Below are 15,327 nucleotides of genomic sequence, written 5' to 3' on the forward strand. Positions count from 1 at the left end.
AAATTGCATCCTAAACTGATGACAGGGCAGGGTCCTTGATCAGAGTGCCTAAGACAATGGGGTCTTGATTTGGGATCCCCAGGCACTACCGTAATTTAATAATAAAACTAATAATTATTATTAAATACTGTGTTGGTTGGGTGAGCCTGTCTGACCTTGATTTTTTTGGCTGGGTATAAAGTTTTTGAATTTAAATTTTAAATTTCATTGCCAGTAAGGCAATATGAGAAATTTATCGTAACTGGAGAAAAAAAGGACAAATGACTTCAAAACCAGAAAGTTTTTCTGAGTTGGTCTTTTTTCATGTGTTTTTGTTTTGTTATGTTAAAAATGTTACAAATACAAATGACTGCAAAAGTCTTTAAAAGTGCTATATTTATCTAATTGTGGGAGGATGTTATAAACGAGCTATCTAGAACATTTTCCTTTTCTAATATTAATTTTGATGATCTGTAGATAAGTTAATACTATATATGTATTTTTATAACAAAATGACACGCTCCAATAAAGGACTAAAATAACTCACTGATATTTTAAAGTTTTCAACATGCATGGAGGTATGGCTATGAAGATCAAATGCTATTTTGGTGGTCTTAAATGAGATAAAATAGTTAACAGAATGATTAAAAATTTCATCTCTTTTAGAGACATTTGCAGAACCCTCACTGCAGGCAACTCAGATGAAACTGAAGAGAGCTCGGCTGGCAGATGATCTGAATGAAAAGATTGCTCAGAGGCCTGGCCCTATGGAACTGGTGGAAAAGAACATCCTTCCTGTAGACTCCAGTGTTAAAGAAGCAATTATAGGCAAGTAGAAGATCTACAGCTTGGATCTGTTATCAGTAAGGCAATATGAAAAATTAGTAATTTGAACCTTAACTTTAAAGGTTAGTTGAAAAAAATAAAAGTTAATTAGCTATGTATTATGTCAACTTCTCTAAGATACTTATGCCCTATCACCACTAAATTGAGCAAAGTAATACTATTTTTTTTTTTTTCAAACTCAGTTTTAACTGCACAGTTGATTGGAGTATAAACCTATGTCTGTCTTACATGAATGAATCTTTTAATTATTACAAATAATTAAAAATTGACGCTACATAGATTCTTATTTAGTTACCTCCCGTCTTAAGGGACCATCCCACTAAATGCTTAGAATACAGTTCTTTTCATCCTTTCTTAGAAGACCATCACCATTGAGCAACCAATTTTTGGACCCTTGATATCATTTAAGATGGCTTTTATTGTGTTAAAAATAACATTCATATACAAAAATATTTAACTACAAATCATACTATGCTAGTTGATTTCCAACATTTCATGGCTCCTCTAGCTAGCTAAATACTGACTTTTGAAACTAAAGACTTTATTTTTTGTAAATATCCTAGCAGTTGGACAAGAGAGTTATCCCCAGGCTTTGGATGATTACTCATTTGATGAAGACAGCAGTGACGCTTTATCTCCAGATCAGCCAGCTAGCCAGGAATCCCAGGGTTCAGCAGCATCTCCTGGTGAGCCAAAAACAAGTGACTCGCCATCATCAGTCACACCGAACACTACTTCTACCACACAGGTACAGTTTATAAATGTGAGAATCAAATCACAAACTTATGTATTGTAGTACTGTATTGCAGTAAAGAGAGCACTGATAAAAAAAAGCACATTTACCATACATGATATTTTACTTTCTGCGTGTTTTTGTGGCATTTCGCTTAAATGGTGCTCATTCTAGGCACTGTTGATCAAAGTTGGAGAACATATTTGACCAAAGAGAGGTATTGAAGGCCCCGAACATAACATAGGAAAGGAGGAAGCAAATAAAAGGCACTAGTTGTATTCTCACCTTTCTGTATTTCCCTCATTTTTTTCATTAATATTTTTCATTTTTAACTCATCTTTTATTTTATCTTTCCTACTGGCCACCATCTCTGTGTCTCTTTGTATGCTATATATGACCCTAGAAATACTACTACTTCTTGAACACCAGATTTCATTCATCACACTGCCAAGCAACCCACAACTTCAGGTAACCAAACTAAAGCCGTTTTCAAGCTTTTAAAAACTCTCAATATTGTTTGTGTAGGCTACTTTTCATATTGATAAAGCAACCGGCTTCAATTTAAACAAAAAGTCGAAAACTATTCTTTTTAAAGGATTGTGCTGGTTAAAATCCAGTTTACTCAAAAACGAACTAGTGAGAATTCTTGGTTCCCCTCTGTATGAATGTGGTAGAGGAATAGATGGAGTGAACATGACCTGCCTGCCTGCTAGTGTATTAAAGAGATCTTCGCTCATATTCTGTAATGTGGCCTCCCACCATTATATGAGGGTTACACTTTACTTTTCCCTTTATTGCAAGTACCCTTCCCCTGCACTCTTAAAAGCAATGATAGATTTGTTTAGCTGTTCCCCCACCTTCCTTGTAGTACTTAGGACACTGAACAAACGGTAAAAATATCATGGTGGTAAAAAACAAAAAATATTAGATCTAACCCTGCAGACTGCTGTTCTGTTTAAAACAAAAAAATCTGAGAAAGGTGGGATTCCTACACCTTGCACATCCTTCTCAGATCACATGAACCTGAAACTTCAAGCCAGAATCTAAATGTATGCGTGGAATTTCCTCCACCGTCAACATGTATAAACATTCAGAAAGTGCTTTAAAAATAATGGAGGTGGCAACATTCACTTAACAGTCATTCTAACAGGAGAGAGAAAACAGATCAGTTCCTAAAGTATCCCATTCTTAGCTGTTACACTGTGCAAAGTGTGGGACACTTCTGAATTTAGGTGTACTTCATAGTAGTGTATTGTGATCACCTTGTCTGATCAGTTTGAACAGAGGGAACATATCTGTATTCCTTTTATTTGCTAAATGAATACAGGGAACATTTGTACTATTTAATTATGCAAAGTTATTAACAAAAACAGGGAACAGGAAATTTCCCATGTAGCATAATTTACATAATCTAAGTAACATTTCTTTGCTATCCATATATTTCACATTTCCACTGTACTTCAGAGATGACATTGAATTAGATATTTGGGGGAGGAAAGATAATACCCAGTTAAAATCAGACAGAAAAATAGATAAACCTTTGAAAAAGACAAACTTTCATACTGTTTTCAAGCTCTCTGTGTAGTCTAGAACTGATAATTAATTAAATCCTCTCAGTTTAATTGCTTGCTAGTATCTGTAATTATTGGATCCTTTTTAATGGAATTTAGAGACACTTGTTTACCTAGATTACTTTGCAAATGCTTGCAGTAAAAGGGTTCAAAAAAGAACTAGATAAATGGAGGATGATAGGTCCATCAGTGGCTACCAGGATGGACAGGGATGATGTCCCTTGTCTTTGTTTGCAAGAAACTGGGAATGGGCAACAGAGGATGGCTCACTTGATGATCGCCTGTTCTGTTCATACCCTCTAGCGCACCTGGCATTGGCCACTGTCGGAAGACAGGATACTGGGCTAGATGGAACTTTGGTCTGACCCATATGGCTGTTCTTATGTTGCTGCACTGGAATGTGAAGAACCCAGTTTGCTCTTCCTAGGTTCCAAGAGTGAAATCCTGGCTTCCTTGAAGTCAATAGCAAAAGTCCCATTCACTTCAAGGAAGCCAATATTTCACTCCATGCTTTTTCCAGAATCTATAGACCCTCTGCAGTCATCCCAGAAGAATGTTTTGTCTTTAATGGTAATGGTTAACTGCAGTTGCTACTGGCTTTTTAGTACCTTTCTTCGTTCCAGATAGTTAACTTGTATAAATCATCATAACTCTACTGAAGTCAGTCAGTGGGGCTATGACAGTTTTCATCAGCTGGGTATCTGGCCCTGGTCTCCAAAAAAGATCACAGAAGTAATGAAGATGTTGTTTTTTATATTTATATCGTTTTAAAAAAGTGTAGATGTTCAGTATTAAGAAAGAAAACAAACTTGCTGTTTCTCATCTAAACTAGATTTTCTTGTTTTCTTGCATTATGTATTTAAATTAGATTTTCCAAAGAAGAGGGAAAGTAAGAAAACCTGAAATACTAAAAGGAACAAAACTGGCAGATGCAACATTTTTCTAATCTATAATAAGATAACTGAATGAATGGTATTTTTTTAAAATAGATTAACAAAAAATCAAATGTAGATTTGACTCAGTAGCTTCAAAATAGTACTATCCACTGCCATGGAGCGATCAGAGCTTAATTGTTAGTCTTCGTAGCTTATGTTCTTAGGTCAAAGAAGCTACATTGCTTCTCTCAGGAGCTTCATTGACTGGTCCAAAGGTAGTCTCATTCAAAAGGATGGCAGTTTTGTGTGTCTGCCCTGATCTACGCTGGGGGGTGGGGATCGATCTAAGATATGCAGCTTCAGCTACAAGAATAGTGTAGCTGAAGTCCATGCATCTTAGATCGACTTACATTGACTGCCACTGCCTCCCCTCCCTGGCCCCGTCGACTCCGCTTCCACCTCTGAGCAGTGGTAGAGTTCTGGAGTCGATGGTAGAGCGATAGGGGATCAATTTATCGCGTCTACACTAGACGCAATAAATCGATCCCTGATAGATCGATCACTAACCGCTGATCTGGCGGGTAGTGAAGACCTGCCCTCTGACAGTATAAATTATTAGATCTACAAGGGAAACAGATTGCTTCTTCAGAAGTAGAGGCGATTAAGATTGATCCAAATTACTCCATTAATAAGCTCCAAGGGTCTAATCAGTGTCATCTCATTACGTTGGTGTACATCAGTAATAAACTCACTGTAAAATATCGATTCCACTGTAAATATGAAAGGAATATTAAGACCATAGTGACGGTTTGCTTGTTGCCAAGGACCAATGGAACACAGACAGAGTCTCTGCACCTTGAAGTCTTTAGACCACGATTTGAGGACTTAAATGGCTCAGACATAGGTTTGATACAGGAGTGAGTGGATGAGATTCTGTGGCCTGCATTGTGCAGGAGGTCAGACTAGATGATCGTAATGGTCCCTTCTGACCTTAAAATCTATGATTCTATGATTCTTGTTTCAAACATTTTAAAAAATCAGGTAATAGCAGACAGGTGGAGACATAATGCTGTACTTGAATTTATTTTCTCAAAAGCCTGTCTCAACCAATTTGTAAAATTTGTAGACTCAAAGAACTAAACATCAGGTTACCCCATTTTTTTTTTTGGATTATTAGTCTAACCGTTTATACCATTTAGAATAGGCCTGTCAAGTGATTAAAAACATTAATTGCAATTAATCACGCTGTTAAACAATAATAGAATACCATTTATTTAAATATTTTTGGATCTTTTCAAATATATTGATTTCAGTTACAACACAGAATACAAAGTGTACAGTGCTCACTTTATTTATTTTTTATTTAAACTATTTGCACTGTAAAAAACAAAAGAAATAGTATTTTTGAATTCACGAAATGCAAGTACTGTAGGGCAATCTCTTTATCATGAAAGTTGAACTAACAAATGTAGAATTATGTACAAAAAATAACTGCATTCAAAAATAAAAGAATGTAAAACTTTACAGCCTACAAGTCTACTCAGTCCTACTTCTTGCTCAGACAGACAAGTTTGGCTACAATTTGCAGGAGATAGTACCGCCCACTTCTTATTTACAATGTCACCTCAAAGTGAGAAGAGGCATTCACCTGGCACTGTTGTAGCCAATATCGCAAGATATTTATGTGCCAGATGTGCTAAAGATTCATATCTCCTTTCATTTTTCATTCCAACCATGCTGATGGTGGGTTCTGTTCAATAACAATCCAAAGCAGAGTGAACTGACTCATATTCATTTTCATCCTCTGAGTGAGATGCCACCAGCAGAAGGTTGATTTTCTTTTTTGGTGGTTCGGGTTCTGTAATTTCCGCATCGGAGTATTGCTCTTTTAAGACATCTAAAAGCATGCTCCACACCTCATCCCTCTCAGATTTTGGAAGGCACTTCAGATTCTTATACCTTGGGTCGAGTGCTGTATCTATCCTTAGAAATCTCACACTGGGACCTTCTCTGCATTTTGTCAAATCTGCAGTGAAAGAGTTCCTAAAAAGGACGTGATGGATCATCATCCAAGACTGCTATAACATGAAATAACAGAATCCTGGTAAAACAGAACAGGAGACATACAATTCTACCCCAAGGAGTTCAGTCACAAATTTAATTAATGCATTATTTTTTTAATGAGCATCATCAGCATGGAAGCATGTCTTCTGGAATGGTGGCAGAAGCACAAAGGGACATACGAATGTTTAGCATATTTAGCACGTAAATACCTTGCAACACCGGCTATAGAAGTGCCATACGAACACCTGTTCTCACTTTCAGGTGACATTGTAAATAAGAAGTAGGCAGCAGTATCTCCCATAAATGTAAACAAACGTGTTTGTCTTAGCAATTGGCTGAACAAGAAGTAGGACTAAATGGACTTATAGGCTCTAAAGTTTTACACTGTTTTGTTTTTGAGTGCAGTTATGTAACAAAAAAAATCTACATGTGTAAGTTGCACTTTCACGATAAAGGGATTGCACTACTGTACTTGCATGAGGTGAATTGAAAAATACTATTTCTATTATTTTTACAGTGCAAATATTTGTAATAAAAATAATAATATAAAGTGAGCACTGTACAGTTTGTATTCTATGTTTTAATAGAAATCAATATATTTGAAAATGTAGAAAAAATCCAAAAATATTTAATAAATTTCAGTTGGCGTTCTATTGTTTAACAGTGCAATTAATTTTTTGAGTTAATTGTGTGAGTTGAGTGCAATTAATCGACAGCCCTAATTTAGAAGAAAATATATATACATAATATAATATAAAATAAATAAAATTCGGAGTTGCATTTTAAGCGCTCATAAGATCTGTCCACTGATTGGTGAAAACTAGAACAGTTTAAATACGCAAAATGGAATGCTGAGACGCTTGATTCCCTCTTTCACAGTTCATCTGAACTGCAAAAATAGTTTGAGCTTTGCAAATAAATAAACAAAAGATCTTCACTATAATGTAGTTGTGTAGTCTAGAAAGGACAGTAAGATTGTCTGCCTTGAATATTTCTGCATCTTTAAACATCTTGTAAAAATGCAGATGGAAAACAACTTGCTAGATTATCAATGGAACTAACATCACTTGGACTGGAAATTAATTTTAAGTATGACCAATTCCTAAAACAGAAGGCCGTGTGTATAATATGGTCATCTGAGCATTGTTATCATGAGTGCCTCTCGCTGGATTCTTACAGCCAGTTTTGGTATCTCCACTCTTTGAGTTACTCAGTAGACCATTATTTATGATGTTTACTTGTATTATATGTTGCCAGACTGTTGGTTTTCCTCTAGTGTTAATTCTTTGTGCCATTTTGGTCCTTGGCTTCTTTGAGACAGTCAGCCCAATTAATATAAGTATGGTCCTGGTCTTTTTTGATGGGGAACATTTATCCACTTGGAACTGGAGACCACCAATTCATTTAAAGTAGGTTACCAGACTTCCACTAGACTTTTAGTCACATTGATCAGTAATGAATTTGAACTTAAGTCCAGTTACTTCCATGTAAATAAGGTAGTCATTATACCTAAATAAAATTATCCCTGCCTTTTTCTTATTCCTCTTTACACTACCAACACCTTATTTTTTCTTTTCCTGTCTTGCACTTCTTAGCCAGATTTCCTCCTTATTACATGTTGCTGCGCTCATGAACACTTAAATGTTCAACCCAATATCTTGCAAGTTTTTTTTATTTGCATATAGACTTCTGATAACCCATTGATAGTGATGGTTGGGATTTTCTGGTGCTTACACTCATACATTCTTAATTGTATACTCTAAATTAAACGTGTAGCTTTTGCAATGCGACTAAGATTAACTATTTTACAGTTTATGGAAAGATTTAAGAAGGAAACAATTTTAATGGCCAGAGTGATGGGTATTAATGTAAATCTGTAATATCTCTTTTGGTTAGTGATGGCTGTAATCTAGTGCTGGATTTTCAGAACAACTCCCTAGGTAGCTCAGGGTGTTTCATGAAGGTTCTGTACAAAGTACAAAATACAGAACTGAGTATTTTGGAACATTTTCACATTTGTTGTTTAAACTCACTTTATATTGGTACACTTATTTTTAAACTCAGCCATTTGACTTTTAACATGGCCCTGACACCTGTAAAATTGCAGCTACTTTACTATATACATCATGGCAGAAACTGGAATTATTCTGAACCTTTTTCCTAACCACCACCATGATACAATGCAAAAAAGATTGCAAAATTCAAATTCAAGAAAAACATGTCTGTCTGATGCACCTGATAGTGTACATCATTTATAGTGCATTCCTTCCTAAGGTGCAAATTGTGACATGAATTAGGGTCCGTATGGAGAAAATGTAATGTGTGTTGAGTGAAATGAAAACAAACTACATGAAATCAGATCAGTAAGTGAAGAGTTAAGCTCTTTATGGATAGTTAAATAAAAATACTTGAAGCAATGCATGCCAAAAGCCATTCAAATGGTAAGTGTTAGATAGATACGTGATAGCAACAACAAAACAACAGAGCACTTACAGCTAATTTCCAAAGCTCTTCAAATAGGGCTTTAAATCTTCTAGTTGCAGATTTTATACTGTGTTCCATACCCTTCTACATATACATCCAGAAGTACAAAAGTATTCCTCCACAGACTGAAACAGATGCTTATCTTCATGTTCCTTTTGAAATATAAGGATAAGAGCTCACATTGGAACATGTGCCTGGGAATTTGCTCTTTCACTCTGTTAATTTCCTCTGACAAACTTTGCCTTTTATTACAAAAGAAAATATAAAGAATATTTTGAAAACAATGGAGTATAGTCAGGACTCTTTGAAGACTTCCTCCTGTACATTAAAACATTTATGATCCCTCAGACAGATTGAGTGATGACCCAAAAGTCATCTTGCTTTCACCTAAGATATTTGCATCTGGTAAGGATTAGCTGTTTTGACCTCATTACTTCAAACATGTCAAGTGATGATAACACTGCTGCTTAATAGCCAATTTCTTTTTAGACCAATTTCTGAACATTGAAGGACATTGCTCAATGAAGCAATGTGAAATGATTACTTTCCTAATACACTCAAACTAGCTGTTAACCTGGTGCATGCCACTTCCAGTTAATAGAGAAAGTGCAGAAATAACACATCTGTGATGGGAAAAGAGAGATCTGTTCTTTATTGTTGTCTTTACATATCTCCTTTAAAAAATAGAGAGGTGGCAACCAATCCACAATTAAAACCTGTTAAATTAGAAAACATGACAAGAATGTGAAGAACATTGTTTGCCCTTTCCTCCCCCTGCTTCCTCACCCCAAATACAGCTATTGTAAAAATGAGTAGTCCACCAAGCTGCATATTTCATATGGTTTGCAGCCCTTTCAATTTGCAGCTCACAGTCAATGTGAGAAGAGGTAATTGACTGTGTGGCAGTGGGACTGTTCAAGTTCAAGTAACAGTGTTTGCTTGAGAGACAACAGTTTGATTCCTAGTATCAGTGAAATGGCAGGGTTTGTTTGGTTTGGGGTGGGGGTTTTTTTTTTTTCAGTAGTACTAATAAAAAGCCATACTCTGAAGGGAAAAAAAGAAGAGATGTTGACTGGCTAGGTCAGGGAATTACATAGGACTACCACTTTAAATTTAGTTTCTTGTGCCATTGACCTCTGATGGCTGTAGACTTTGTTCCATGCAGGTAGGATGCTGTTTGCATTTGACCTTGCACGATTAAGAAAACCTCGAATATGGTCAGTTCTGTACAATTCCATTCATTGAGAGTTGGCTGTAGTGTCATTGCCTAGAGAAGTATAACCATGGATACTGATACTGTTGCATGTTTTAGGATTTAAAAGGCTGAATAAGGAAAATTAGTAGTGCTGCAGTTACTCAAAATATGTTTTATTTTAGCTTTTTTACAAGTATATTGTTCACAGGTAACCTCCTTCCCTAGAAAAAACATAGATATGTTACCACACAGCACTTCCTAATCAAACCTACTTTATTCTTAAGGTAAAAAGCTTTACAGAAAAACATGTTAAAAATGATAAAAGACCCTGTATATATGCTAATAAGCTTACCAGAATTAACCTTTACATGGACTCTGGCAGGAACAGTCCTTCAGCTCTACCCAAGGGGAGCCCTTGTGGTTACCTATTCATCACCGCTTCAGCTCAGGACAAGCACCCAGTCCCTTCTAACCACACACTGAGAATGTCTGAGCCCAAGGCCCAGTCTAAAACCAGGCTATTTATTTAAAACCCCTTTCTTTGTCCGTTGGTCCCAGGAGAATGTAGTTTGAATTAATAAATGTGCACCTTTCCAGTGGGTGGCTTCAAAGGGCTGATAGCAGAGGAAGTACATTAGCATCTTCCCTTAGGTGCTAACTACATGGGTGCTCTCCCCATAGGTGCTGACTACAGGGCTGGAGCACCCACAGGCAGCCCTCCCTCCCCTATCAGCTGTTTTGCAGCGTGCAGGAGGCACTGGGTGGGGAGGAGCAAGGGCGAGGTGCACTTGAGGTAGGAGACAGAATAGGGTGGGAAGAGGCTGGGTGGAGGTGGGGGGTTGGCAGGGGTGGAGTGGGGACAGGGCCTGGGTCAGAACCAGGGGGAGCCACCCCCCGGCACATTAGAAAATCATCACCTCTGCATCTCCCTCTCTGCTAGAGAAATACATACAATGCCACAATAACACATACACTTTGTATTCTTAATACAATGTACCCCAAAGGTATTAATCCTGATTCAGTAAGGTTTAACTTAATTCAATAAGGTTCATTCAGTATATTGTAGGAAATTGTCAGTCTGTCACCCCACAAGAATTGGCAGAGAGATTCAGGTAGATATAATCTCTTAGAACTACCTTTCTCATTTTGTGAAATGAACTACATTTCAAGTTGATGGTGTCCCAGTGTCCCTTTCAGTTGTAAACAAATGAGGGAATTTAAAGAACTACGACTGAGGTCTCCAAAGGTTATAAAAATTAATTGATGTGGACACAGTGGCAAAATGAGGATAGATGCATGCATGGAATTAAGCGGCAGGCCCCAACTTTTATGAAACTTTAACACAGAGGAGGGGTGCTACCCAGGCATGTAATTGGTTCCAGTGCAGGAGTTACAGGGTTCCTTACCATCTAGCCCATAATGTGGCTAGGCTCCCCACAGCCTATACACCAGGATTCACCTCTCTCTATGAGTCCTAGCACCCTCCCTGGTGCAAGGGGGACAGAGGGTGCAGCAGGGTGGGGACCTTAGCTCACAAGGGCCATAGTCTGACCTCAGCTCACAAAGGACACAGTGTCTCAACTTGAGCACAACACCCATCACCGAAATCTCAGGTCTTTTACCTCTGGAAACCTTTCATTTTATTCTCTTAACTATCCTGGGAACCAGCCACAGGGGCCACCACTGACTAGCTTGGCATTTCCACCCAACTATGCTGCGTAGAGTCACAACCCCTGCCCAGTCCATGTCTGCATATGCTGTAGCAGCATGTCAGAACTTCCATCTGACAGATGTACCCCATCATCCCTTCTCACTGATTGTAAGGGATGTCCTTATGCTGTATCACTGAACACACTTTCTCCAGGAATATCTTGATGACCCCCTTATTTACTTTCTTTTTAGCTTTGTCCACATGGGTTGGGTCTGCTCCCAATCCTGGACTATCAGTGAGTGCAGAAGAGGCATAAGCTGATCCCACTGCATGCCTCTTCTGAATCCAAACAGCTTTGGCCCTAAAGCCCACTGAGATCTAGCTGCCATCCTTGGTGCCTCTTGTGGACCCAGTTCACTACAAGGTGCTCACAAATCTAAATATGCGCACTCTGGGTAGCTGCCGAAACAAACAAACACACTGAGTTAATTACATTTTGCCATTCCCTGCCGTCTTTTCATTGGTGTGGATGTAAATCCTGTAAAACTTGATTTCCAGTGCCCTATTGCCTGTACCTGCTACGGGCCAAAACCTTTTGCAGCTGCTAATGTTGCCGCCCCGATCCTGGAAGAATGAGTACCAAATTTAACCGCAGTACCACAAAGCTTTTCTCAGTTCTGTGCTGAATTGATGCCTTGTCAGGAAGCTGCCATCACCATGTATAAATAGCGAGCCTAGCTGCAGGCCCTGAATTTTTCGTGATGCTTTTATCGGCTTTACAGGGCACAAACGCTTCTCTGCACATTTCTTCAATGCTACATTAGCCCCTCTCCCCTTCTGGCCTATTAGGGAGTGATAGCTGTATGTCAGTTACATTTAATGCACGCTGGGCCCTATCGGCAGCTGCTATAGGCACCAGTTCACCCACTCTCAAAGTGCCAGAGAAGGCAACAACAAATGCCACCTTAAATAACATGGTCTCCCTCTCGCAGTCCCAGACAGAGCCTTTGACAGCTCTGTCAGGGTTTCCAGTGTTATGAGTAACCTGTCCTCCCTCTGGTGCACTCGCCAGCCAGAGGTAATGGAGGGAGCCCACCTGTGGTGGGTCACAGGCACCACATATTGTGCCATCTGGTGTGTGGGTATGGGCCACCCACAGTGCATCCCTTCTGGTACCCTAAATTCCATGGACTCTGAAAGGCTTATAGGCCCTCAGAGTCCACAGGACAACCGAGTCTTCGACTAGCCTCACAACTGTCATGAGCCAAGGTCCCAGAATTGTTGGAGCATTGCCCGTGGATCCCTGCTGGCCAGTGGCAAGTTTCAGAAATCTGTCGTCCTGAAACTGACAGGGGATTGGCGACACCATTATTCATTTCTGGAACATGCACTGCATGAAAAAGGATGTTAAACTGCAGGCAGTGTAAAATGAAGGCTCTCACCAGTCTTGTTACCCAAGCAGTCTTTGCCAACTGTATGTGTTTGTTTACAACTCAAAGGGACACTGGGACACCATCAACTTGAAATGTAGTTCATTTCACAAAATGAGAAAGGTAGTTCTGAGATATATCTATATAAGCCTGTATTCCCCCTTCACCTCTTCAGTATCACACTCAGGGAAGATGAGCAGTTCCGGCACTGAACTGTATGGAAGGGACCTGCCACTCTCCCTGCTGCCACCTCCAGTGTGATCTCTGCCCTGTCTATAGGCTCAAAGCCTTTAGTGGACTTCAAGTTATCTATCCAAGAGTGGCACCTCACTCTTTCATTTGGGATTTGATAATCAGCCGAAAATCCGTTCTATAAATAAGCTACATCTTCCCCCTCCCCCCCCAGGATAGTTCAATAACAAATTCCATAGCATTGTATTTTAACTGAGAAGGATCCTGTTCCATTATTACTACCTCTCTCTGTAGTAACTCCTGAAGTACTGGGACCTGGAAAACCCCCTTTCCTACAACCTTGTTGGAACTGCCCTTGACCCCTGAAACAGGAGAGTGTGCTGTGCCTACAGCAGTGTTTGTACCTGCCTGGGGTATGAAAACATTTTCCCATCATTAATGCAAAGTACACATTGGCTTTTATACTCATATTTTGAAAATGAGGTTTTGGAACTGACAGCTCGCTGTCTGTGAATGCTAGCTAGGCAGGGCGATAAGGAATCATACCTCCAGCCAAAAGTGTCTGGTCTGTTTTACCCCAGGGTCAATCAGGCTCCTCCGGCGCCCTCTGTCTAAATTCTGTCATATGTTAATCATTCTACCCCACCACAGACTTGAAGAAGGAGAGACACTTCTTGGGGCTCCTCACACAAATTATACTCACATAAATGTGGAAGGCTGCCAAACAGTTCAAGAGTTTGAGTCACCTTAGGTCTGCAGAGTTTGTCCTCACCTTTTTTTTTTTTGTATGTTATTTGCCCCTCCTCTATCTGCTCTTTCCTGAACAGCAAGGTAAATAAATTCACAAATTCCCTTTCCAACCTTTTCTTTAGGCCCTTTAGACGGATGATTCCCGAGTAGGTGATTGGATCCCACATAACCTGTAGGGCTTTAGCTGCTGTGTCACCTGCCTATGTTTCATTAGGAATAATGCTGCTTGATGCAGGGGATGCTCTGTTAGTTGCTCCGTTTTCCTTTGTGGGATATTAGCTCCCCCCGCCCCCGCAACTTGTGAAGGTCACCCCCTCCTCGAGAGTGGCCCAACACTATGTCAGGCAGGCTGCCCAACCTATGGGCCACTAATGCTGGTGATTTTAGCAGGTCACCTCATATCCCTTGGGGTGGGTGTCCAAGGGAGGAGGGACCTGAGCTATCACCCTTGCCCTGAGTTCCAAGATTCACAGTCCCCTCCATCAGTATCCATGAGCTTCTGGGGAACCCACCATGCCATCCTAAGGATGCCTGTTGGACTTTTGGCAGGTTATAGGAGTGAGGCACTGGCTCACTCACCCACTCTGCGTCATCCTTGTCCATTTCAATGAGGCTTGGACCCTCACTTTCTGCAAATGCCGAGTCTGAATCTATGACCTAGACCTCCTGTATGAGGGTTCAGGACCTCATTTGGGAGGAATGCATTCCTCAGACTCACCACCATCTGTGAAGTGAACTGTCCCTGCTGAGGTCCTGACTCCTGTTCAGCTGTTCTCCTCCTCTTGTGACTCTTCTGCACATGCTGCATGTCATTGAGCCTCACTTGATCTCCCTTCCTGTGTAGACTGAGCACATCCTTCCTTCACAGGAGCTGCACTCTCAAGCCCACTATTCCCCAGCAAAGCTGCTGGAACAGTTGACACTTGTGCTGGGAGCTGGAGAATGCTGGCCAGTCAGCACCTATCTTCCCCAGCTGGCCAATGGGTGCCAGAAACTCCCAGGGGGAGGAAATACCTATTGTCCCTTGGCGAGTGTCTCTCTCGGACTACCTGCCAAAAACCTCCCTAGGACTGCCCCTTTATGGCTGGCCCCATCAAGTTCCCCCACCCGTTGATGCATGTGGATGGTATTTTGTAGAGCATGGCTGGGAGACAGTGGCTATGCAAAGGAAGGAAAATGATTATTTATCATGTTACAAGGGATATAAATCAGGGGGAACAGGATGAAACTAAGAGGGTGAAAATTTAGGCTGAATATCAGGAAAAACTTCCAGACAGTGACATTTATGGTACCATATAAAGGCTTGATCTTTTGCTGCTACCTTCAGTGAGAGCTGGAGAAAGTCTCAAGATTGTAGAATATTCTCTTAAGGGAAGCAGCAGAAAATCCCATTATTAGAGATGTGTAAATCTAGACTAAGAATTCACTAGAACATACAATACATCAGCAATCCTGCTTTGGCTGGGGAAAGGACTAGATGGCCTAGTTAATCTTTTTCTCATATCTTTAATTCTGTGTGTGTGTGTGTGTGTGTGTGTGTGTGTGTGTGTGTGTGTG

The 15,327-nt window shown here is 39.9% G+C and overlaps 1 protein-coding gene across 8 annotated transcripts in view; it reads left to right on the top strand.

The window, feature by feature from the left end:
* The window catches only part of MRTFB (myocardin related transcription factor B), a 200,763-nt gene that overhangs the window by 150,925 nt on the left and 34,511 nt on the right, over window positions 1-15,327 (top strand). For 6 of the 8 annotated variants that reach the window (XM_032779669.2, XM_032779665.2, XM_032779673.2 and 3 more), the window contains 2 exons: window positions 646-807; window positions 1,389-1,573. In XM_032779669.2, coding sequence (XP_032635560.1) covers window positions 646-807; window positions 1,389-1,573 — 347 coding nt within the window. The remainder of the gene's footprint in view (window positions 1-645; window positions 808-1,388; window positions 1,574-15,327) is intronic. The other 2 variants (XM_032779668.2, XM_032779670.2) reach the window with 1 other exon arrangement.

The sequence above is a fragment of the Chelonoidis abingdonii genome, chromosome 9, assembly GCF_003597395.2.
Source record: "Chelonoidis abingdonii isolate Lonesome George chromosome 9, CheloAbing_2.0, whole genome shotgun sequence".
Classification (NCBI taxonomy): domain Eukaryota; kingdom Metazoa; phylum Chordata; order Testudines; family Testudinidae; genus Chelonoidis; species Chelonoidis abingdonii.